The following is a 24,169-nucleotide window of genomic DNA, read 5'->3' as shown; positions in this document are numbered from 1 at the left end:
TTTTTTAAAAGGGGCCCGGTCAGCAAAGCTGTCATGCTCCCTCAGGGTTTCGACAGTGAGGAAAGAGCCCATAAGAACAGGTGGGTCAGTCCCAGCACAGACCTGGCAGGCTGGGCAGCTGCTTCCATGACGGAAGGGCACGGAGTGTTCTGTCTGTTTCTTATTTGAATAAAATATTTGTGTCTGTTCTCCTCTGAGACAGCCAGCTGTGTCCACAGATTATTTTCTGACAAAGCCACTGTGATCCTTTTTCAACTGAGGGCTTCCTTCTGTTTCCACCGGGGGAGGGTCAGGGGGGTGACAGAGGCATTTACACAGGAAAGCGTGCTCCCAGATGGTGCTGGACACGCAGCTGAGATCTCGGTCAGGAGAACAGCCCCTGAGATTAGGTGCCCAATCTCGACACGGTTCACCAATTTAGGGGCACACCAGTCCAGGACAAGGACTCGTGAACACAGCATGATCCGCCTGCCCCCAGGCAGGGGACAGTGGCTTGGCCTTCACTGACAAAGTCTGGCCATCGATGGAGAATGTATGATCACATTGTGTTCTCTAATGCCCCCCTGGGTTCACGTGGGAGTTAATGTTCATTATCCTAATTTGCCTCTTGGCTCCTGCTTTTTTTTTTTGGTCTTGCTGAGGATTTCTAGAAGATTCTATATTTTTAGCTGGCAACTTTCAGAGTCTGTCCCACACTTTGCCTCATCCTGTGCCATGTGCTGCAGACAAGGGTTTTATGGTGAAATAAAGTTGAAAAGACTACATAAAAATTTCCTTTCTGTGAGAGACCTAATGGGAAAACTCAGATGTTAAAACCCTAAGAAAGTCTGCATTCAAGCCACCCTTTTAACTGTTTCGACTCAGCATTTCCTGAACTTATATATTCCCTCAGAGCCCTTTCTGAACAGAACAACAGCGAGAACTGGGAAACACCATCTACTGTAAGTCACATTGTTATTCTTACGTGCCACTAAGAAACCAGGGCTCTGACAACAGGCCTTTCATTTTAAAGACCCCCTTAAATCTACCATGGGCAAAAGACAAACGCAGGAAATGATACTTTATCCTCCTACATAATGAAATGGAAGTATGTATCCTGAAAGGGAAATGTTTCCAACGAGATTTTTAATCATTTGGTCCATTTTAATGAGTTGTTCAGCAATAGTCTCCAGATTCTCTTACTGGTGTCCATGAGCCAAGAAAGGCGGCCCCCGGAATGCCAGTCTCAGCGTGTTCAGACTTGGCCGCTGGCCATCACCCATTTTACCAACACCCGTCTCCTCACGCATCGCGCTCCTACTTCTGTGGTTGTATAGCGGCTTATGCATTAAGAGAGGGCCCCTTAGAGAAAACGCCAGGGCCTGCAGTCACCATGCCAGCTTGCTCACAGGTCACACAGACTGCGCGCCTCTGACCCTCCTCATGGTGTGAGTTTGCAGCTGTGAGTTCCAGACTGGACGGTGGCCACTCCAGGTAGGATCCATCTTTATTTCTGTCTCCCCACCCCGTGTCCACTGTGTGTGTGTGAGAGAGAGCAGGCTCACTACACGTGCTATCTGTTAACGAGAGAACATGTATAATCAGTAGCCAGGGAGCACGTCTGTTTGTAAGATTGTTATTACTTACTGTGTTGTTACCTTCAGCTGCCTAGTTGTGAAGACTTTTAAGATGAATGATGTGTTTGTTATCTAGACATCAGAGCAGAAAAGCCACACTAAATTTGCTGATGCCATAAAATAAATCATTTTAATAATTAAGGTACATAAATAAGGTGTTTATCATAGAAACAATCATGGTGTCGCTCAGCTCGGTACAAACACTGCCTTTCCAGTCCTTTGTGAGGGATACATTCATCTTACCATATTCAAGGTAATGGTTGAACAATGACGATTCTCATTTTTTTTTTGCATGTTTCTTTTTATCGTCTATGAATTCACACAGTGTGACAGTAATTTATAGTGTTACAGTGCTTGGTCATCTTAAAGATGTATAAAATTATTCTTATAGTATGTCGAAAATAAAAATAATTAAAAGTCCTTTGTATAGCATTTCAAGAACACAAAATAATTAGTGTTTTTTCTTTCTGTAAAAATAAATTATGTGCTTCATGCTGAAATGCTTGCCAGGAAAATGTTATGTGAACAGCGACGTCGGCACTCTGGCAGCGTGCTCACCTTCCCGCCTGCCGACCCCTCACATGGGAGGAGAGACGGCCACTGGCTGTCCCAGGAAAGAAAAGGACACATGAACCGGAGCTGGTTGACGACCCCCTGAGCCCCGTCACGGACACACCCTGCTCTCTGAGGAACACACGGTTCCTGAGGTCTTTCAGGCAAGTCAACCTCTGACTGTCCTTTCTGACGGTGGTGTTCCTTGGGCTGCCCTGGCACTCCCGTCCGGGGACACGTCGCCACGTCAGCTTAGTGTCCCTCTCGGACTCTAGAGCACAGTGCTGGTCACTGACGGAGGCACGGAGGCCAGACTTGTTTCCACCATGAACACCGTGCATGAAGGAGCAGGGAAGCAGACCCCCCCCAAGGGCATCCCTGACCTCTGGCCCTAACGCAGGGTTCCAGGCCGCCCAGCAGGAAGACAGGCCTGACGTGGGGGCAGCGGCAGAATCGAGTGCACACTCGCCGTCTGCATAGCCGACGGGTGCCAGATGGAGGACGGGATGGTGTGGAGCAGCAGAGGGAGGCGGTCACCCCCGAGGGACACCCAGGCCGCACCAGGGACCCGCGCTGGCTTCCTGCAGTCTCTTCTTTGCCTTCCTTCCCATCTGCCTGCGCTCCGCCTTGTTTTGGCGCGGCTTTTTTTTCTTGCTCTCCTCTTTGTACCAGGGCCCCCAGACACCCCCGTGGAGCTGAGGGTTGCTCCTGGGATCTCTGGGGGGGTACCTGACGGGCACCGCGGTCCTGTTGAACTGGGACAGCCTGCGCAGCAGCTGCCTGACGATGCCGGGATAGCGGCCGGACAAGTCCACCCTCTCGTAGGGGTCAGCCGTGATGTTGAAGAGCCACACGCTCTTGCCGGTGGACAGGGTCACCCGTTCATTGTGCCACCGGTCAGGGCCCAGGTTGCTGAAGGCCTGAGGGGGGACCCAGTCGCTGTAGCCGGGGTTCCCCGTGAGCAGCTTCCAGTGCCGCACCCGGATGGCCGACTGGATGGCGGTGTTCCAGATGCCGTAGCCTGCCGCCCAGGAGCCATTCCTGGCCTTGGTGTAGATGGGGTCGATGTTGTGCAGAATGTCCATCCGGGGCGAGCGCAGGCCTTCGCTGATGGTCTCCCAGACGTCGTAGCCATCCAGCTGGATGTCCTCGTCGATCTGCCCTCCGGCCAGTGCGATCAGGGTCGGGTACCAGTCAGTAATGTGCACCAGCTCCTTGCACACCGTCCCCCGGTTCCTCAGCAGGGGGCTATGCACGAAGCCGATGGCCCGGACGCCCCCTTCCCAGTAGGTCCCTTTGCTGCCCCTCAGGGGCCAGTTGCTCCCTCCGGCCGCGGGCTGGCCGCCGTTGTCTGAGGAGTAGATGATGATGCTGTTGTTATAGAAACCGTGCGCCTGCAAAGCCCGCGTCACATTGCGAACAGCCTCGTCCAGGCAGGAGAGCATGGCTGCGTACCTGCGTCTGTTGATGTTGACGATGGACCTGTAGGGCTCCAAGTACCGGCTGGGGGCTTGCAGCGGGGAGTGGACCGCCTGGTAGGCGATGTACAGAAAGAGAGGCTTCCCGGGGTCACGGGATGCCAGGATCCGCTGCACCCTCTGCGTGTACATCTGCGTGGAATACACACCGCTGTCGTGGTCCCAGGCTGCGCGGTCGTTTTCATACAGGTCGTAGCCGCACACCCCTGGACGATCACACTTATAGTGCGTGTAGTAGTCACCACTTCCCAAGAGGGAGCCAAAAAAGGTGTCGAAGCCTCTCCCGGTGGGCATGCATTCTCTCCTGTAAAAGCCCAGGTGCCACTTGCCTACCATGTGTGTGGAGTAGCCCACCTCCTTCAGCTTCTGAGGGAGGGTGGTGTTGTCCAGAGGGAGGCAGTTGGGCTGGGTGGGCCTGATAATCGAGTGTTGGAGTCCGGTGTGGATCTGATACCTGGGCGGGAGAGAACAGAGCTCGTCAATGCAAAAAAGGAGACCTTCTACATGAATGCTGAATCCTTACAGGATGCTTTGAGGAAGAGAAACTTCACCCCAAACGAACAATGACCAGTTCTGCCTTTGTCCTGTGAACTCAAGTCTGACCTGTCATGAGCATCCTATTTAACCTGGAAACGTATTTGACTCAGTCCTTTGGAAACAAAGATCTCACCACTTATCTCAACATGTTTTGAAAGTTCTTGTAACAGAATGTATTGGAGTCACCTTTAATTTTTTTAATTATGTGACACCAAGATCTAGCATAAGAAAGCATATGAACCTGACCAGGCGGTGGTGCAGTGGATAGAGCATTGGACTGGGATGCGGAGGACCCAGGTTTGAGACCCCAAGGTCGCCGGCTTGAGCGCGGGCTCATCTGGTTTGAACAAAGCACACCTGCTTGAGCCCAAGGTCGCTGGCTTGAGCAAGGAGTTACTCAGTCTGCTGAAGGCCCACGGTCAAGCTACATATGAGAAAGCAATCATTGAACAGCTAAGGTGCCACAATAAAGAATTGATGCTGGCCCTGGCCGGTTGGCTCAGTGGTAGAGCATTGGCCTGGCGTGCGGAAGTCCCGGGTTCGATTCCCGGCCAGGGCACACAGGAGAAGCGCCCATCTGCTTCTCCACCCCTCCCCCTCTCCTTCCTCTCTGTTTCTCTCTTCCCCTCCCGCAGCGAGGCTCCATTGGAGCAAAAGATGGCCCGGGTGCTGGGGATGACTCCTTGGCCTCTGCCCCAGGCGCTAGAGTGGCTCTAGTCACAGCAGAGCAACGCCCCGGAGGGGCAGAGCATCGCCCCCTGGTGGGCATGCCGGGTGGATCCCGGTCGGGCGCATGCGGGAGTCTGTCTGACTGCCTCCCCATTTCCAGCTTCGGAAAAATGAAAAAAAAAATGATACAAAAAAATCTCCTATCTGACTGTCAGAAATATTTTATAATTGGTCCTCAACCTGTTCGATCTGTCAAGAGAAAGAGAAGCTTTCTGACTCACGTTATTGTTGAAAAACCATCTTATTTTATTAACTTGAACATTTTTTAATTGCTGTTGACATTCAATATTCTATTAGTTTCAGGTGCGTGGTGTGGAAAAGCAATCTCAGAATAAATCTTGTTGTTAAGTTCTTAAATGGTCTCCCCCCCCACCCCAAGTAGCAGGAAGTGATCCTTGTCTCCTGGAGTGTGTACTTTAAAAAAAGTAAATTACACGTACATACAAAATGGTTTTGGAAATGTGGTAACTCTTTCGGGACATTAAAATCAAGTAAGTATAAGTTTCTGGCATTTTTCTTCGCCCCGCGGGTGTTCTGTTGTGGGCTTCTTTCCAGGGGATGGTTATTATTATGTAAGTCTGTGACTTTTCCATTTGGGTCCAAATGTGCCTCTCAGTCCGTGACATCTTTCAAAGCCATGGATTCTGTAGTTATTCTGTAAGTTCACAGAGACTTTTGAACTCGAAAATACAGAAATTCTGAGAAAATGAAGGTGACTGTGTCAGGGAACCCAATTACACCCAGTAATATCAGATCAAAACCATCTTTTCATTGTTGTAGTTTGTTTTTCAAATGGATTTACGGAGAGGTCAGTAGGTCACAGATGGCTTGGGTGGGCAGTTCAATGTGTATTTAAATGTCCAGCTGGGGGCCTGAACCAGCTGTGTGTTCCTTCCAGGATTCGCCGCCACCGCTGCCGGGGAATGCGCGGTCCTTCCGCAGGAGCTGCAGGGTGTCTGGGCACAGCTCAGGGCAGCCTTCAGAGGGGCCCCCTCCACGCTGCACACCAGTCACCCGCCAGACTTTGTGAGCAGTATGTCTCAGACCGTGAACTTAAGAAAATGCAAAGAAAAATGAGAGCAAAAAGGTCAGTATGACCTGTGCTCTATAGAGAGAATATCCTCTATAGAACAAATCCTGAGGAGTAACGATGCTACTCTGTGCTTGTAGGAATGTGTCTGGAACACAGTGGTCACTGCAGGTGCGTTTATTCATTGTATCAATTCCATACAGGCACTACTGTACTTGGTTTATGAATATGATGAAACACTTCCACAAAACAGAAGGTGGGAAGGATGACCAAGGTGGAATAGAATTTCTGGTAATTTCTTCTTCAATCCAGAGAATCATCCTGTGTCACCCTCAGGTGTGGGTCTCCAGGGTGGGGATGGTTGGTGCCCAAGGCTGGTCACAGGGATGAGAATGGACACAGTGTTTCTCTGCTCCCCTCGGAGCCCAAGTCAGAGAGGATGGTGGGCTGACTGCCCTCTAGTGGGGGTGACAGGAACTGAGTGGGCAGATCACGTGTGCACTTTGGACTCAGAACCGGAGAGGACTGGATTCGTGAGTGAGGACCAGAGAGGATGCAGAATGACCATCAGACCTGCCGCTGTCCTAACGTGGTGGACGGGGGACGGACAAGCTGATCTGTTCCACTGCAAAGTACACCCAGTCAGGACTAAGGGATGGCATCGCAGGAGGCCGGTGTCAAGTCAGCGCAAAAACAAAGACAAAAAATTCTAAATAAAAGAAAAACAAGAAAACAAAGAGTCGGCTGGATGCTCACCGCCCAGGAATCGCTAAATGCGTGTCTGAATTGGCAGAGGTCATGAGGGTCCTTCCGCATCTAGGATGCCGGGTTCTGGACTCAACAGCTTCCTGTGTCCACAGAGGACACAGGGCGCCCCTGAGTCGCTCCACAAAACCAAGCTCACATCACGACGTGGGGGTGTTTGATGAAGGCTTATCTGTGGTGCTCTGATAGAAGCTAACTCCTTTCTTTGAATCATGTCAACTTAGCTTAAAAATGGGGTTTTCACATAATATATTCTGAATGCTATAATCATGTGGGCTAAAGAAAAAAAAGATTTTTAAATTTAGTGGATTTTCTTTGGCCACTGTCTGGCTAGCATGTAAAGCCAAGTCCACAGGGACGATCGTAAAACCTAGAGCTGCCGTCTGTCAGTCTGTCACAATCAACAGCCACCCCCTCTCCCTTTCCCGCCAGCTGGCAAGGACAGAGGCCTGGGCCGTACAGCTGGGCACCAGGCACTGAGAAGAACTGTGTGACCTTATCGAATATTAATTTATGTCACCGGGTGCTGGGAGTAGTCCCTTCTGAGTTCTCTTTTGTCCACACCTGGCTAATACCACACTACGGCTTTAATTCGACGGCGTGTTTAATGCGCTCTTGTAAGGTCAGAACACTTCCAGGATAAACCATGAGTCCCAGGAGTTCTGTGCACGCTAGGAATCCCCGATGGTTAGGGTACAAAATCAGACCCACCTGGTGGGACCCTGCGTGCTTGTGGACAAGTACTCAGGGTTAGCCGCCCAGGGAAGGCACTTCTGGTCACGGTAGAGTGTCTGTTGTTTCCTTATATTTTTATAATAGAAACCGTGAGTTTCAGGGGGACAGGGCTGAACCTGCTGTGTCCACGTCACCTTACATGACATGAATGAATGAATGAACAGGAAGGTGTGTGTGCTCAAGAAGAGAAACAGAGAAAAGACAAACGCCAAGACTGTGAGCTTGATTCTTTCCATGGAAAGAACAATGGCGGGAAGGGCGGAAGCTTTCATCGTCTGTTGCATAAATTTACATAAAAATGAAATTTAGACAAAGGAGTCTCAGGAAGTGAGCTATTCTACTCAGGCTCATTAGGGACATGGGGCTATTTTTACAGAGGCCCTTACCTAGTTTTAAAAAATTAACTTTGAGCCTGACCTGTGGTAGCGCAGTGGATAAAGCGTCGACCTGGAAATGCCGAGGTTGCCAGTTTGAAACCCTGGGCTTGCCTGGTCAAGGCACATATGGGAGTTGATGCTTCCAGCTCCTCCCCTCCTTCTCTCTCTCTGTCTCTCCTTCTCCTCTCTAAAATGAATAAATAAAAAATAAAAATTAAAAAAAAATTAACTTTGAGTAGTACGAACGTTCCTGTACCTCCTCATGCCTCGTGACCCTCCAGAGTACGATCGCACATGTGTGAGGCAACATTAGAAAAAGGCAATGTATGTTCTTCTTGTTTCCACAAATTGGCTATCAAACAAACATGATTTTAAGTTAATAAAAACTGGAACTGGAACTAATTTCATTTTTTGAAAAAAAGAAAAACAACCAAAAACCAAAACTCACTCCTGGGGGTCAGCAAGCATGAAAAAAACTCACTACTCTAAGGGTTAAGTGCCAACCTCATGAGAACACTCACTCAGTCCTAGCCAGGGGTGTTGTTCCTGGAGGGACACCCACCCGAAGGCTGTGTCAGACCCCAGGGCAGGGGGCAGCGTGAGCGAGTATTTCTGCAGTCCTGCCCTGAAGGCTGGTCGCCCAGGCACCCTGCGGGCCCGCGGTGAGCCCACAGCTCTGGCACCTGCGCCTCTGCAGCTCTGGTTCTGGTCACAGCCCTCCTGGTCCCACCGGGAACGTGGCACACATCACCGGTAAGCTGGGTGTGGCCTTGTCCTGCCTCCCCCAGGCTTTGGGGACAGCCCTGGGCTTGTCTAGGGATTTCTTGTGTTGTGGCTGCAGCAGAGGTTCCAGGGGATCGGAACCTGCGGCCGTCCATGGCCCTTCTCTCTGGTGAACCTGAAGCCACACTCTCCCAGAGACCTCTCCCTTTCCCTCTGGGCTCTCACCAAGGAGGGGAGGCCCCGGAAGAAGCTGAGGCAGCCTGTGCTGGGTCTGCAGTGCCCAGTGGCTGATGATCGCGGCCGTCTCCGTGTCCAGCGTGAAAACAGACGAGACTGTCGTTCACAGGCCAGTGCTGCGGGGGGCGCACCCCACGGTCCCCGTGGGCTAAGGTTCTGCCTCCTTCTCCCCGTCGCCCCCTCACGGTTACCCGTGGTGGGTGTGCTCATTATGCCGCTCAGAATGAGGAACCCAAGGCGTGAAGACAGAACAAGCTGCCCCCTGCTTCGTGGACCCACCAGCTCCTCTGCGTACACCGAGGTCACCGCCCCTCCCCATACACACCCGGGGCTTGGCTGGCAGCTTGCAGGAGGTAGGGGGGCCTTTGTGTGGGAACGGGGTCAGATGTGGTGAGTGTCAGGCTCTGGGGGGCACAGGGGCACGGGCTGCACAGGTGCAAGTCACCCGCTCACCAGGGAACACGCAGCTCTGATGAAATCCATGGACATGTGGTCGCTCAGGACGCGTCCGGCTGGGTTGGCGGGAAGGAGAGGGACACCTGCTGTCCACTTCCTCTCTGGGAAGGACTTTCACCTGCCCAGGGCGCCCTGCGGGAACCCATCACTGGGACGAAGCAGATCCCTCGGCTGCCCCAGGCCTGCTATGTGCCCCCAGAGCCACCCCCAAACATGCCCCAGACCCGCCCCCAGAGCCCGCGGAGAGAGCACCAGGCCGGAGGGCAGGCTGGTTTGGTCCTAAGGAAACAGAAAGGCCCAGGACCTGGAATCTTTCTGCTGAGTGAGATTAGGCAGCGGCTGGGATGGAAATCCCAAGTGGGGAGGGGGGGCATCTATTGATCTTGTTTCAGAAGGTCCACCAGTCCAGCAGGTTGTATATGTCTGCTCTGTATCGGGCTCCATAACCCAAATATGAAAACACCTCACGTCAGCTGGAGAGGCTCGTGCTGAGGTGACCATGTCCCCGTGGTCACAGCAGCCCCCGCCACCACCACCTATCCGGCAGCCTCCCCGGCACAGGAGTGGGTGGCTCCTTGAAGGCTGCTCAGACCACATGTGTTAGAGACACACACCTGTGTACAGCCGAGGCCCAAGGCCGTCCGCGACATCCTTGGACCACTCTGCAGGATTGGAAGCAGGGACTGGGGTGGTCAAGGCAAACCAGAGAAGGCTTTTGTGCGAAGGACACTGGTGTCCACAAGGGAAGACACGTCTCATGGAAGGAGAAGGCTGGAGAGACAGGCACTGGACGCCCAGACAGCTGCCCCTCGAAGGCGTGTGCGGGGCTGGTTTCCCACCCGACAGCCTGTTTCATGCAGGAGAGTTTGCAAGCAGCAGGTTCCTACGTGGACGCAGCCCGGCCCTGCTCGTCCACAACCTTGATGTGCAGGCACCTTGCACACAGCCCCGCACACACGTGAGGACAGTTCCTGCATCCGCGGTGGGCGGCTCAGCTGAGTCAGCCCATGCTCACGCGCAGCGGTGGCCGGAGAACCGCCTGGGCACATTCCTCACGTGGTTGGTGTCCCTCTTCGAATCTGGCCCTTGGACGTGGACGCAGTGCAGACGGATGTCACGGGGCTCTCTCACCCGCCCTGCCACAAGCACTGCCCTCTGTCGGGATTCTCTGCCATGTCCCTGGCAGCTTGTTACACAGTGGGGTTCGCAGGCAGCCTGGACCCCATGTTATTATTTCTTTTTCACGGACTCTTTTCTGAAGCCGGTTTCCTACGTCTTGTAGAGGGACAGTTCCACTTGTGAACCTGCAGAGAATTTTCCATTTCCTGATGGTTTTCTCTTCGTCTTTCTGCCCCATCGGAAGGCGTAGAAAAGTCACGATTTTGCTAGCCATTACACTAACTCCTCCTTCTTCTCTGAGAATTCTGGAGGACAGGTGTCCCCACCCCCAAACTGAGTCAGAGATGTTGAGGGGAGAGAGCAGTAACTCAGGGCAGAGCCTCACGAGATGTGGCCAGAGACCCGCCCTCAGGACCCCAAGTTATTTATTTATTTATTATTTAAAGGGATATCTTCTCTATAATCTTTGTTGGAACTGAAATACAGTGTCCTCATAACTTCCCCCGCTGTGGGCCTCCCTAAAGACACTGGATTGGCATGTTTCGGGCACAGTTCTTCTCGACGGAGCCCAGGTAGGTGATCACAATCACTGATTCCGTCAACAGCCTGCTCAGGAACAATCTGTTGCCTAGGCAAGTAGGAGTTTTTTTGTTTGTTGGTTTTGTTTTTTTAATCAGGGCACCATCAGCGGTTCACTGGCCTGGCTTCTATTCTGCAGACTTTTCTCTTCTGACCTCAAGACCACACACTTACACTGTCCTTGGGTTTTCAGGACTCTTCAGGGGCCGCTTGTCCATTTTCCCCCCACATGCACTAATCTTCAAAATACAGCCTGAGATGTCCCCCACGGTGGCTTCCCATCCTGTCCTCTGTTCCAACAGCCTGGTCACCAGGACCACCTGTCCCTTCAGCCCAGGTGGACCTGGGGCGAGGCGCTGCTGAGAGCGGCCACTAGAGGGCAACAGAGGGCCGATAAAAACAGGTGCTGACAAGCCGGCCCCTGTGGGAGAGGCAGGTCCCTGAGACTTAGATGCCGGCAGCCTAGGTGAGAACTGGACGTGACCTCCAAGGTCTGCAATCAGCACTCAGGTGGGGGACCACACGGTTAGGAAGTCTGGCATCAGGGTCAAAAGCAGCCTGGACACTGGGAGTCTCAGTGCCATACTGACGTCTGTATTCAAAGCTAAGGTCAGGACAACATAGGCCCTGGCTGGCTGACGCGGTTGGAGCGTCGACAGAATCTGCTGAGGTTGTGGGTTCGATCCCCGGTTGGGACACATATGAGAATCAACAAACAAATGCATAAATAAGTGGAACAAAGAATCTCTCTCTCTCTCTCTCTCTCTCTCTCTCCCTCTCTCCCTCTCTCTCCCCCTCTCCCTTCCTCTCTGTAACAATCAATTAAAAAAAAGGAAAAATATTAAAAAAGAAAGCACAGACTGAGCCATAGTAGCTGCAGTGTATTGAGTGTTGATGGTATTTCCAGAATACACCAACACTGTCTCTCCGTCCTGGCCTCTGTCCCTCGGCAAGTAACAGGTCCCGCTTCCTAAAGAGGAACCGGCCTGAGACATGTGAGTGCAGGAATGGGGTGCAGACCTTGTGGGCACGCTGTCCCCACGTGGTCACTGGGGGCTCTGGGAAGAGGGTACAGCCAGAGCGGTAGACCCTCGGCCTCGACCGCCTGCCTCTTCTCCTAGGACCCGGAGAGCGGGGACAGGCGCCATCGGTCTGCCTGCTGATCACCGCAGGACAGCAGCCCTGCCCTGCTCAAAGATGACATGGAAGTGATCTGGGGAATGAAGGCGCAGAAGACAGTGGAGGTAAATAGGCCACTGCTGTCAGAGATGCTGGAAGAACGGAGCCCCAAGACATGGGGGGCTCGGCGCTGCCGCAGGTCTGAGCACGCAGAAAGCGCCTGCACGGTGATGGAGGTGGCGGGGCCCCTCCGAGGCTGCCTGTCCTGGGCTTCCCAGGCCTTCTCAGCGAGGACGTTGCTGAAATAATGCAGTGCCCCCTAAATCTGCCCCAGTTTTTCCAGAGGCAGTCCGTCCTCTGGTCCCCGAGAGACCGACATCTTGTTAGAATTCCAAATATATCCATCACACTGCTGCCGAGGAACACAGTCTCTCTCCTGCCCAGAGCATAGGAAAACCTTCCCTTGTAATCAATACAGACTTTTTCTGGAAATGAATATATAATGTTCCCCTAGGAAGCTTTTTTTTTTTTTTAATCATAAAACATAATTTGCAAGAAGTATGAACTAGGACAAAATTTCGGATTTATGGGACAAAACCCACCACTCATCTTATTTGCTCCTATTTTCACCCACTATGAGAATATGGAATTTACATACTCACAAAAAGAAAATAAGTGAAATGCTTATTTCAAATTCTGCCTCAAACGAAATACCTAGGGAGCCCTGTGTTTCAAAAAAAAACCCCACGAAACTAAAATGTGTTCCTTTGTCTCATTGAAAGGGGAAGACAGCCTGTGGTTTGGATGTGTACACCTGTCTCCCCTAATGTTCACGCCCACACTGTCCCGAGGACAGAGGGTTCCGTGTCACCGGCATATCTGATGGACGGGTTTGGCTGGGAGGTGGGGACAGATCTCACAGAGCTTGCGTGCTGGGCGGTGATCCGCCAATGGCCGATTGCTGGAGACAGGGGCCTTTTACGTGTGTGCTGCCTCTACAATGCCTGTGAGCATCCCATATCCATAGCCCAGAGCCAGAGGCTGCCCGATCAAGGGTTCTGTCCATGCTAATGCTTCCCCGGGCAGTTCTGCCTGCACTGATCTGTCTTGTGATCTCTGGTCCCTGTCCCCTGCGCACAGAGCTTTGTGCTCCTCCCTGACCTCCACCCCCACCTCCTCCACGTCTTGACTGTGTTCTTCAGCACATGTGAGAACACCACATCTGTTTCTGGGTCTGTGCCGGGAGGAGGCTGAAGTTAATTCCTGCAGAAATCTGAGGAAAGGGAGATCAAGGAGCTTTCTCAGGGCAGGAAGCCGGGGGGGGGGGGGGGCAGCGTGGGGGGGGTGGAGAAGCAGGGACCTTCAGCCTCAGGGGCCTTGGAGTTCCGGTTTCGCCGGCTCAGCCCTGCAACACCACGTGTGAGGGGGCGCTGGGGCAGCTACAGGGTTGGGAGAGACACCCCACTCTTCCCCAATGCTATAAATAAAAGGGCAGACTGATTATTACTTGCACATTAAAACTTAACCAATTTATGAAATTGTTTTTTTTTTAAACTTTATTTATTCATTTTAGAGAGGAGAGAGAGAGAGACAGAGAGAGAGAGAGAGAAGGGAGGAGCAGAAAGCATCAACTCCCATATGTGCCTTGACTAGGCAAGCCCAGGGTTTTGAACCAGCGACCTCAGCGTTCCAGGTCGAAGTTTTATCCACTGCACCACCACAGGTCAGGCAAAACTTAACCAATTTAATGACTTCTTTTAGGACCTAATCTGCATGGACTCGTGACAAAAACCAGTCCATTATGATTGCAAAGCAAATAAGTGATACATTGCACATTTAAGTGGTAAAATTAAGCCGGCGAACTGTTCATTTGAAAATGGCAATGGGTCCTTAAAGGTCTATGGCAACAGAGGTGAATGTTAGTCCCACGGAGGAGGAAGATTTTCAATCCGTCTTTCCAGGACAGAACATCGAAAACAGAAGCCAGCAGCTCCGAGCCCCTCCCTCCTGCTGGGCACCGACACATGCGTGTATCATGCACGCACAGAGTGTGTGCTCATGGATCGCGGCCCAGTTTGTGTGTGCTGAACACAATGGTTTGCTTCCTCTGTGCTTCTTATAAAAACAGAAACAAACAAACAAAACACCCGGTAACAATAACTTGCAAAAAGGACTCTAAATTGCACATATGAGGAAAAAAAACTGTAAAGTCAGATAGAATTTCATCCATAAGGATTAAATACGTCATGCCGTTTCATAATCTCACAGAGACCTTCTGAGACTGCCACTCTGGAAGCCGTCTGAGCTCGGACTCCGTGGTGACCGCTCTCTGCTCCAGGATAAGGTGTGCAAGAAAAGCAGCTGCATATGGTGTGACTTGCATACGTGCCACAGATCTTCTTGAACTTGCACGTTGTCCGGGGAACTTCTTTCAGAGAAACAGTGAGTGGCATACCAAAAAGTCATAAATGCGCCAAGTCCGCCAGGACGCTGATTGGGGGTGCCCTCCAGCTCCTGCCTCTGCCTCTGTCCCTCCAGGCTACGCGGGAGACGTGGAAGCAACTCTCTGTCCACAGGCTGGACAGTGTCCCACCGCTGGCCCTGCGAAGACTGAGAGAAGGGGCAGGCTGCAGCGTGGCGTGAGTGCATTACCGGACACATGTGGAAGGACAGGTCTCCAGCGTTCCTCCCTGGGGGGCTATCGGAACGGGGTGTTTGAGACAAAAGAGAAACTGGAGAGTTTGATGTTGGCCGAATGATCTTCTCCACTGTTGAGATGTGGGTGTGTTGTGTGACTATTTTCCACGACCTCCACACGCCACATTCAATGTCCAGTCCCTCATCCCCAGGTTTGTGGTATGGAGCAGGTCATAAGCCAGCGATGGACATACAATGGGGCTCCCGGGATGGTGAGGGGTGATGAAGAGGGTGCATACAGGGTGGACTGCTGCAGGGCCGCTCAGTGTGGCTCCCCAGGCCACACCTCTCCCTCTCCGGGCAGCTGGCCAGCGGTGTGGAACCACAGGTCCACCCTAGACCTTCTGGGACAGAGTTTCTGAGGAAGGTCCCAGAGGAATGGACGTGTAACAGATTGTTCAGGTGATGAATAACTCAAGTACTCTTAAACTGAAATCCAAAGAAGGGAGAAGGTCAGGTGTGGGGTCACCTGTTCCCCTGGGGCCGAGAGAGGGAGGCGAGGCTGACCGGCCTGAAGACTGGACTGAGAGTTTTCACAGGGGGCAGAACGGGATGCAGCCAGCAGGGCGTGGGAGCCGCACAGGGCACAGGCTCAGATCCGGGCTCTGCCGTTTAGTACCCTGTGACTGCGACTAGCTCCAGTCACTTCCTGAAACTTCCATGTGTCCTCTGTGACCTTTTCTAAATTATTTCGTACTTTTCCAAAAAATACAAACCTCTGAAGGTGAAACAATAGGGTGTTTGACAAGAGACTGGCACAGTTGAAATTCATTTCTCCCTCTTCTGGGTTCATCAGTGGGAACCAGGGAGGGACGTCTGTGGAGGCTGCTGATGTTACGGAGGTCCTGTCTGAGTGGAGCTAAGGGGCTAGGGGTGTCAGAGGGAGACGGGCTATGTACAACATCAGAGACAAAAGTCTTCTTTGCTGTCGGCACAGGGGCCAATGCCTGTCTCTGAAAATTTCACGTCTAGAATGGTGCGAGAACAAGGGGACAAACCCAGACGACATCAAAGGCGACTACAGACAATGGCCAGGTAACAATGTGACAATGAGTTTGCTGTTGGACAAAGCTGCAGGAAGCCAACCTCAGAGACAAAAACAGCTTTCAGAGGCGCCCCTGGGGGAGCAGGGACTCCAGTCTCAGTGGGTCCCGTGTGTGTGATCTCCCGGAGGAGAGGGAGGAGAGGGGTCGTCAGCCCTCTGCACCTGAGTTCATTTTCCACCTTCACAACAGCCGCTCAGGAAGCCCAACAGAATCCCCTGAAGAGGGATTCACTTCCAAGGGTATCTTTCTTTAAAAATGGACTCATTGGCCCTGGCCGGTTGGCTCAGTGGTAGAGCGTCGGCCTGGCGTGCAGGAGTCCCGGGTTCGATTCCCGGCCAGGGCACATAGGAGAAGTGCCCATCTGCTTCTCCACCCCTCCCCCTCTCCTTCCTCTCTGTCTCTCTCTTCCCCTCCCGCAGCCAAGGCTTCATTGGAGCAAAGTTGGCCTGGGCGCTGAGGTTGGCTCTGTGGCCTCTGTCTCAGGCGCTAGAATGGCTCTGGTTGCAACAGAGCGACGCCCCAGATGGGCAGAGCATTGCCCCCTGGTGGGCGTGCTGGGTGGATCCCTGTTGGGCGCATGCAGGAGTCTGTCTGACTGCCTCCCCGTTTCCAACTTCAGAAAAATACAACAACAGCAACAACAAAAAAAAAAAAAAAAAAAAAAAAAAAAAAAAAAGAGAGAGAGAGAAAAAAATGGACTCATTAAAAATTAGGGACTTGGATCCTGGGTGGAGGGGGGGAGAGGTACCTGTAGCTCATGTGACCACGATTCTATTTTCAGAAAAAAGAAACCCACGTGGTCAGACAGGAGGCGGAAGCAGTTTGCCAAACGGTCCCGTCTGCTGAGCCATCCTTCCTGAAACGGACCTGGGAGGTCTGAAAGCCGGGGTCTCCCTCCACTTCTGCTTCTGCTCCTTTTCCAATGTCCCAGGAGAACTCTCTCTTTTAAACACCTAAGCAGGACATGTACATCTCCCTAACTATTTATGTATTCAGTAAATATTTATGAACATAATATGTGAACTGTGAGTAACTGATACTCATTGAGCCCTCCCTGGGTGGAGAAATAGCACGAAAACCGGGCCTTGGATGGGAGGAGTGGATGGCCGAGGACACAGGTATGACCTGGTCCTCACAACACCGCAGAGGGGAGTGTATGCTGCACGCCTGCCTGCGCAGTGGGTTGGTCAGCCCTCGCCCCCTGTGAGGGCGGTGGGGAAAGAACCGCTTTGTCAGGGTTTGCAACATTAGGATGATTGTTACTTTGTTACTTGATAAACTCCATATCTAAAAGCAATGCTTTGTAAATTCCGAGGGAGGGGGCATGCACGCACCCCCCCCCCACCTCTGCAGGCCCCGCCGTGCACGGAGCAGGCACAGGTGGATATGCTGGATCCCAGGGTCCTGACTCTGCCTGACCACACACGGTGTGGCTGTAAGAGTATGTAGTGGGCAGTCAGGAGGCCCAGCTCAAGCAATATCTCCAGAAAGATGCCCTAAGGGCCAGCTCTTGAGACCATCTGGGGAAACATCATCCGCCATGCCCTTCAGCCCTATTTATTGGAGTCCTCACTGTGAGTCCCATCTTCCCGATACCTGCGGTCACTCAGATATTCTAGTCTATCCATCCCTGTGCATCCTCCTCTCTGACTCAACCCCTCTCCCTCTCCGCTTCCCCAACTCTTCCCATGTATCCTTCTGCTGTGAGTCTATTGTTAGCAAAATCCTGTGACCCCTACGTCTTTCCTGGCGTTCCACCTTCCGGCTCCAGCTGACCGCTGGTCACCTGGATGCCCTCCACTGGGGGCTGGTCGGTCCCCGCGGTCACAGGGCCTGAAGCAGGGCGCTGTCCTCTTGGCTCCTCACTGACTCTTCCAGACAAGTGGGGCTCCTGTCTCCTTCCAACAGCTCAACTGTCTCACGTTCCTTTCTGTTGAGTCCTTGACCCACTCTGGGCCCTGTCCCCACCCCGTCACCGATGGTGGCCGGCTGGCTCCCTGGCCTTGCTGCAGCTGCAGCACCTGTCTGACGGTCCTGAGGGACGTGACCCACCAGTACCTGCGCCGGCTCCCAGACCCTCCTCGCTGCCAGAGACGACTTACCCATCTTGCCTGAGCACCTGTTCCTGCCATTTCCAAACACTGTGCTCCCTGCGCCATTCTGACCCCCCGGCATCTATCTCTTCACGACCGTGGCCCATCTCTCCTGCATTCCCAGGTCACCGTTCTGTCCTCACGTTGGCCCCGTCCAGACAGTTGACCCATAGGCCCTGGCACTTTCTAGAGAACACAGAGCCCGATGACCCCTTTCCTTGCCACATGGGGAGTCTGTGATCCCACTCATGCGCTCGGCAAAGCCCCAAATCCAGTGAAACCCACCTCTTTGGGGGCGTTCTCTGCACGCGGGCGCCTGCACCTGGTGTGAGGAGAACAGATACGACAACAGGCTCTGCTTGGACTGTGAGCCCCATCCTGGTGAGTGTCACTGCGGCCCGGGGCCACAGCCGTTTCTGCTGCACCCATGCCTCACTCCCTGGGGGAAGTGCTTCCTACCTCTATCTCCCGACCTCCGGGCCCTCGTTTGTGATTTCACTTAGAAAACAGGACATTTCAGGAGAGAACAAACACCTCATGTTCCCCAGACTGTGTCCTTCCCTCGATCCACCCCCTGCATCCACACTTTCCCCTCTTTCCGTTCTGGGCGGCTTTGGGGAAGACAGGGCGGGGCACACCCACCTGCTCGCAGTGAAGAGACGCCGCTTGGGCACAAGAACAGACAGAGCAATGCAGAGTTGGGAACCCACCCCGCCCCATCCACTAACGTCAGTCAGGTGGGCAGAGTACTGTCTCCTCAGTGAACAGCATGGTCAGAATGCACGTCCACATGGGATGTCATCTTGAACTCTGACCAACGCCATGCTAGAAATCCATTTCAGAAGAATTACAGATTAAATTTAAAAACAAAACAATGCAATGTTTAGAAGAGGAGACCACTGTCACAAACGTCATAAGGAAATGATGATACGTGACTATGAGGAAATGAAAACCTTCTGGTCATCAGGAAAACAGTATTTCAAGCGAAAAAGCAGGCTGCAGAGCGGGCAAAGGCACTGTGTTGCAAATGTCCAGCAGAGGAATGGAATATGTAAATGACCACCACAGGTCAGTAGGGAGAGATAGTCACCTAATGGGTGAGCGGACACCTCTTCAAGGGCATCCGGAGAGTCCCATAAAAATATGAAAAGATGCTCAAATTCATCAGTCACCAAGGAAGTGCACGTCCGAGCCATAAATGCTCACCAGCACACAACCAGAGCAACTGACGCGTGAATGAACGTGACTGGACCATTGCTGATGACAGCGTGGACCCCTTTCAGTAACTGTTGGGCAATGTCTACGAAAACTGCCCATGCACAGCCCTACAACCCTGCCACCCACTCCCTGATGGACAGGCAAGGAAATGCACACGTATGTTCAGGAACAATAAGTATGTTTATGGCAGTGCCGTTCTCCAGCACTTGGGACAACCCAGGAGTCCATCAGGAGGAGACAGGGTGAATAAATTGTAGTACATCAACACCAAACAACACTGTTCAGTAATGAGAATAAATGAACCAGAGCTACAGGCAACAAAATGGATACATCTTACAACTATAATGTTGAGAGAAGGAAAGCCAGACAGGAGAGATTCCCTTCCCTCCCTGTAATTCCATTGGTTTCAAGTTCAACCACCAGCAAAATTAACCTAAGGTGTTTAGAAGCTGGGAGAGGCAGGGGTTGTTTTAAGATGAAATGAATTGATATCCCTTATCTTATGACAAACACACATGATTTGAGTTACCTTCCCTGTGGGTCAAAATTATCATTGTGGCATTTCAAGTGGGAAAAATTCATCACAAAACAGTGAAAACACAAAATTATGGCCCAAGATATACATTCAGTTCAGACTGCCAATCTTTCCTATGTTCAAGTCTGCATCAAGTTGTGTCTAAATTTTGCAAAAACACGTACGTCTCTTTCTGAAGCTTTCATTGTTTTGGTTTTTTTTTTTTTTTACAGTGCTTCAAAGGAAGACAGGGTGTCATTTCTCCATGTCTTCATTTGAAACACTGTAAAAAAAAAAAAAAGTGAGAAAATTTGAATGAAATCCAACACAGGCAGCTGGTTTCTCAATTAGCCTCCATGCTACCCAGCTGACTCCGCACCTAGAGCGCCGCGTCTCAAAAAGCCTGGTGTGCGGGAACCCCGCCACGCTGCCTTTCCCAGAATCTGTGGCCACGTCCACAGAAAATGGGGGTGACACCAGCAGCACCTCAGAGAGTGGCTGTGAAGGATAAACAAAGTAAAACGCACCACCCGGGAACACAGGGACCTCTTAGGAGACGCTCGCATTTAACACACAAACACCCTGACGATATCCGTTCTGTTAACAGCGATATCATAGTGATTAGTGGCAGGCGTGTTACATCACTACTGATTCCTGGACTCAGCCCTTGATGGAAACCCTGGTTGGGCCTGGAAATCCGTGTACTTTCACTGGTGTTCTGGCTGACCCGTTTCGCACACATGAAGTGGAAAGCCTAGTCCAGAGACGAGGGCCCACCTAGCTGTTCCCCGAATTCTGCTCAGGGATCCTGCATGCGACAAATGCTCCCGGACCGGCCGACTAGGGTTCAGCCTTGCCAGATGAGCGTGATGTCGTGACTCACGGGTCTGGAACTTATTGTAAAGATCTGTGCAGTGGGAGGGAATAGAGTTTTACATTTCTGACTCTAGAAAAACATAACACAAGGGCGGGGGGGGGGTTGTTTTGTTAATAGTATCAAACATAGCTTCGGCGTCAACCGTTTCAATTCTAAGATTTTTATTTATTCATTTCTTTATAAAGAGATAGGAAAAGGGGAGGTGAGAGAGAGGAAGAGAGGAGAGACAGGAACATTGATTTGTCATTCCACTTATTCATGTGTTCATTGGTTGATTCTCGTAGGTGCCCTGACTGGGGATCGAACCTGCAACCTTGGTGTGTTGGGAGGATGCTCTAATGGACTGAGCTACCTGACCAGGACCTAAACTCTTTCTTTATGAGTGTGAAGGTATTGGAATCCTCTCATATTTTATATAACCTTGTTTTTCCTTTGAAATAACTTGGCCCATTTAAGTTTCCATCACTTCTCTTTCTTTAGGTCAGGGGATCTGGAACATAGGCGTGTTCCCGTGAAGATGACAAGCGACCATATTCTCTGGGCTCTGCATTATTAATACTGTGCTGAGCCCAGATCCAGGTTCCAGAACCACTTTTTCTTTTTTAAATTTTTTAAAAATTAATTTAAGAGAGACAGAGGAAGGAGAGAGACAGAGAGACAGAAACATGGATCTGTTCCTAGGTGCACCCTGACCAGGGATTCAACCCACAACCTTTGTGTATTGGGGCGATGCTCCAACCAACAGAGCCATCCAGCCAGGGCCAGAAACATTTTATTTTTTAGGTTGGGTTACCTCCTGTAAAGGAAAGTTCCAGTAGTTGGTCAAGAGGGGAACTACGAGTCCCTAACTGTCCCTAAGCTGTCCAATTCAGACAGAAGTTCCGGTTACCTCACGGAAGCAACACTTGTCGCTACCTTTGTGGGGTCCAAGTCCAAGAACAACTTCACTGACGTGAGGGTTTCTTGAAACTGAAATCACGAGACACACATGCCAAAGCCTCCATCCACGCTTCCACGCGTGGTCCTGTGGTGGTCCGACTGTGGGTCTCGGTTTATCTCTGTCTGTGGCTGAACTTCCAAATCAGTAACAATAATATTAATTATTATTGGCCCTGGCCGGTTGGCTCAGTGGTAGAGCGTCGGCCTGGCGAGTGGAAGTCCTGGGTTCGATTCCCGGCCAGGGCACACAGGAGAAGCGCCCATCTGCTTCTCCACCCCTCCCCCTCTCCTTCCTCTCTGTCTCTCTCTTCCCCTCCCGCAGCCAAGGCTCCATTGGAGCAAAGATGGCCCAGGCGCTGGGAATGGCTCTGTGGCCTCTGCCTCAGGCGCTAGACTGGCTCTGGTCACAACAGAGTGACGCCCCAAATGGGCAGAACATCACCCCCTGGTGGGCGTGCCGGGTGGACCCCGGCTGGGCGCATGCGGGAGTCTGTCTGACTGCCTCCCTGTTTCCAGCTTCAGAAAAATACAAAAAAAAAAATTATTATTATTATTTTTTTTACTTAAGCATCCAAATAATCAGTGTTTTCTTAGCGTTAATCAGAAAATTCCCAGGCATATGAGGGGCAGCAGAGAACTTGGGGACATTTGACCCATCAATTCACTGAATTTACAGCGAATGTACTTGTGTGTTGAGAACTGTGCCTTGGTTATTGCCTGTGGCCTCCCTAGATTGCTGAGGAGAAGTCCAATCAAAGACCCAAACGGAGTCCCACAGGGGACACCGGTCAGTTTATACTGCCTTCCATTCCTTGCCCTCCATCCCCTTTCCCTCTGTGATGACCTGCAGCTTTGAGTATTCAGTTCTAGAAATCAATCAGGATGTGCAGAGAAATACCGGTCTGCCCCTCTTGTCAGTCATGGTGACTGTGAATTCCAGTGTGACACCAGGCGCTCAATGTGAGCGTGCCCCAAACCCAACTAGATTGGGGAGAGGAAACAGTTTCTGGGGCTGTCTGGTTGGTGGGAGAGTTGCCAAATCTCGACAGCAGTCTCCCAGGGTGCGTGAAACTGGAACAGACTGGTGCGTGCGCTCAGGGTCATTAACACTGACCCTAACTCAACTCATTGCCACATCCAGGCATTCATTCATGCAGTCGTTCACCCCCCCCCCCCCCCAGTTTCTGTCACCCCCCTAAATCAGGAGAGGGATCTTATTTAAATGCTTAAGGTTTCTCCAAAGAATAAACACATGAAGTAGTTCCACTTACTTTCCAGTAATAAGCTGACTCCTGGACGGTGTGCAGATGGGCTGGACGTAGTAGTTCTCCAGTTTAACGCCTTCAGCGGCGAGTCTGTCCAGGGTGGGGGTCCGTATCTCCGAGCCGTGGTAGCCCACGTCCCTAAATCCCTGGTCATCCGCGAGGATGAAGATGAGATGAGGTTGGGAGCTGGCGGGGGTGCTGGGCTCCGGCCTGTGTCCAGACTCCTGGTCGTCCTCGCGGCCGCGGGCCCAGGACAAGTAGCCGCAGGTGAGGAGGCTGAGGACCCAGAGGCCTGCCAGCGCGTGCATGGCCTGTACCCTTCTGACCCCCGGCGGCCATGCGTTCCCGCTGGGTCCCCCCACCTCCAGGCGCACATGCATGCGGGAGGGGGCGGCCTGACCTCCTACCAGTGATGGCTCTGCGGGCAGGGGAGCGGGCGAGCTATCTTCTCCATCACGTCTCTGGATGTCCTCCTCCCTGAGCGGGCAGCGTCCACGCGGTCCACGCCGCCACCCAGAAGTTCTCAGGAAAAACGTCCAGGAAGGGATAGAACATCACCCTGGGCAGCTCTGGCGGGCCGAGCCCTGGACGTGCGGCGAGGCTCTCGGGGCGCGTGGACGACCAAGATCCCTCACCTGGAGAGCGCGCACCTTCAGAAGAGTGACCTGGCCTCTTCTCCTCCCCAGGGAAAGTGAGGCGCTGACCTGCCGGGCGGTCCTGCCAGAGTCACTCCAAGGTCCAGCGCGCTTCCCTCCTGGTCCCTCCGAGACGCTGGCCAGTCCCTGGTCTGGCTCGGCGCTGGGCGCAGTGAGAAGCCAGTTTCCTGACGTTGCGCACGGTGACACCAGCCTCCGCCAAAGTGCGGCGGGACCGCGCAGCGTCCCTGTCTTCGCGGAGCCCCTGCGCCCGAGCGGGCGGCAGCTGCGCGCGGTCCGTGTGCTCCGGCCCCCCACCCCCACTTGGCGAATGAATCACTAACGGCGCCGCTCCAGCTCGGGGTGGGGAGCCCGGGGCGCTCCTGCTACTTCCTCCCGGGGCAGCAGAGGGGCCTCACGACGGGCGCTCGGGCGCTGTTCTGCCGGGTGTCCTGGAGCGCAGGCCCTGCTGTCCAGCTCCGAGAACTTCTCCAGCTCCTGCGGACCGAGCCAGGAAGAGCCGGAAAACCCGGGGCTCCTCCTTCCTCCCTGGTTTCTTCCTCCGCCCCGCCCCACCCCCCTCTGCAACAGTTTTGGGTGGGATTCCCTGTTCTGGGCCGTGGGCAGCCAGACTGCTTCAGGCTGGTGGCTCCCCAGGTGCTGAGATGCCCTGTCCCCTCCCCCCACAGTCACCACCCTGTGCGTCAAACCCCGGTCGCCTGGTAACCGGGTGGTGACCTCCTTCGAGATTGTCACCAGCTCCCCTGGAACCTGGGGCTGTACCTGCCCACGGGAAAGGGCGTCTGGTACGTGCGTGCAGGACGGGACTGCCC

The 24,169-nt window shown here is 52.7% G+C and overlaps 1 protein-coding gene across 2 annotated transcripts; it reads right to left on the bottom strand.

Moving 5' to 3' along the window:
- Window positions 1-1,744: 1,744 nt before the first annotated feature.
- Window positions 1,745-23,926, bottom strand: ARSJ (arylsulfatase family member J). 2 transcript variants are annotated; one of them, XM_066233974.1, is made up of 3 exons: window positions 22,708-23,926; window positions 7,860-8,006; window positions 1,745-4,100 (listed from the first exon to the last, which is right to left on the bottom strand). In XM_066233974.1, exons 1-3 carry the CDS (start codon window positions 23,079-23,081, stop codon window positions 2,702-2,704), a joined length of 1,920 nt encoding a protein of 639 aa, XP_066090071.1. In that variant the 5' UTR covers window positions 23,082-23,926; the 3' UTR covers window positions 1,745-2,701. The 2 variants fall into 2 exon arrangements, with proteins under 2 accessions (XP_066090071.1, XP_066090072.1); XM_066233975.1 differs by lacking the exon at window positions 7,860-8,006.
- Between the last annotated feature and the right edge of the window lie 243 nt (window positions 23,927-24,169).

This window comes from Saccopteryx bilineata, chromosome 1 (genome assembly GCF_036850765.1).
Source record: "Saccopteryx bilineata isolate mSacBil1 chromosome 1, mSacBil1_pri_phased_curated, whole genome shotgun sequence".
Taxonomy (NCBI): Eukaryota; Metazoa; Chordata; class Mammalia; order Chiroptera; family Emballonuridae; genus Saccopteryx; species Saccopteryx bilineata.
Note: the sequence above shows the minus strand (reverse complement) of the source record. Positions and strands in the feature narration are given on the sequence as shown.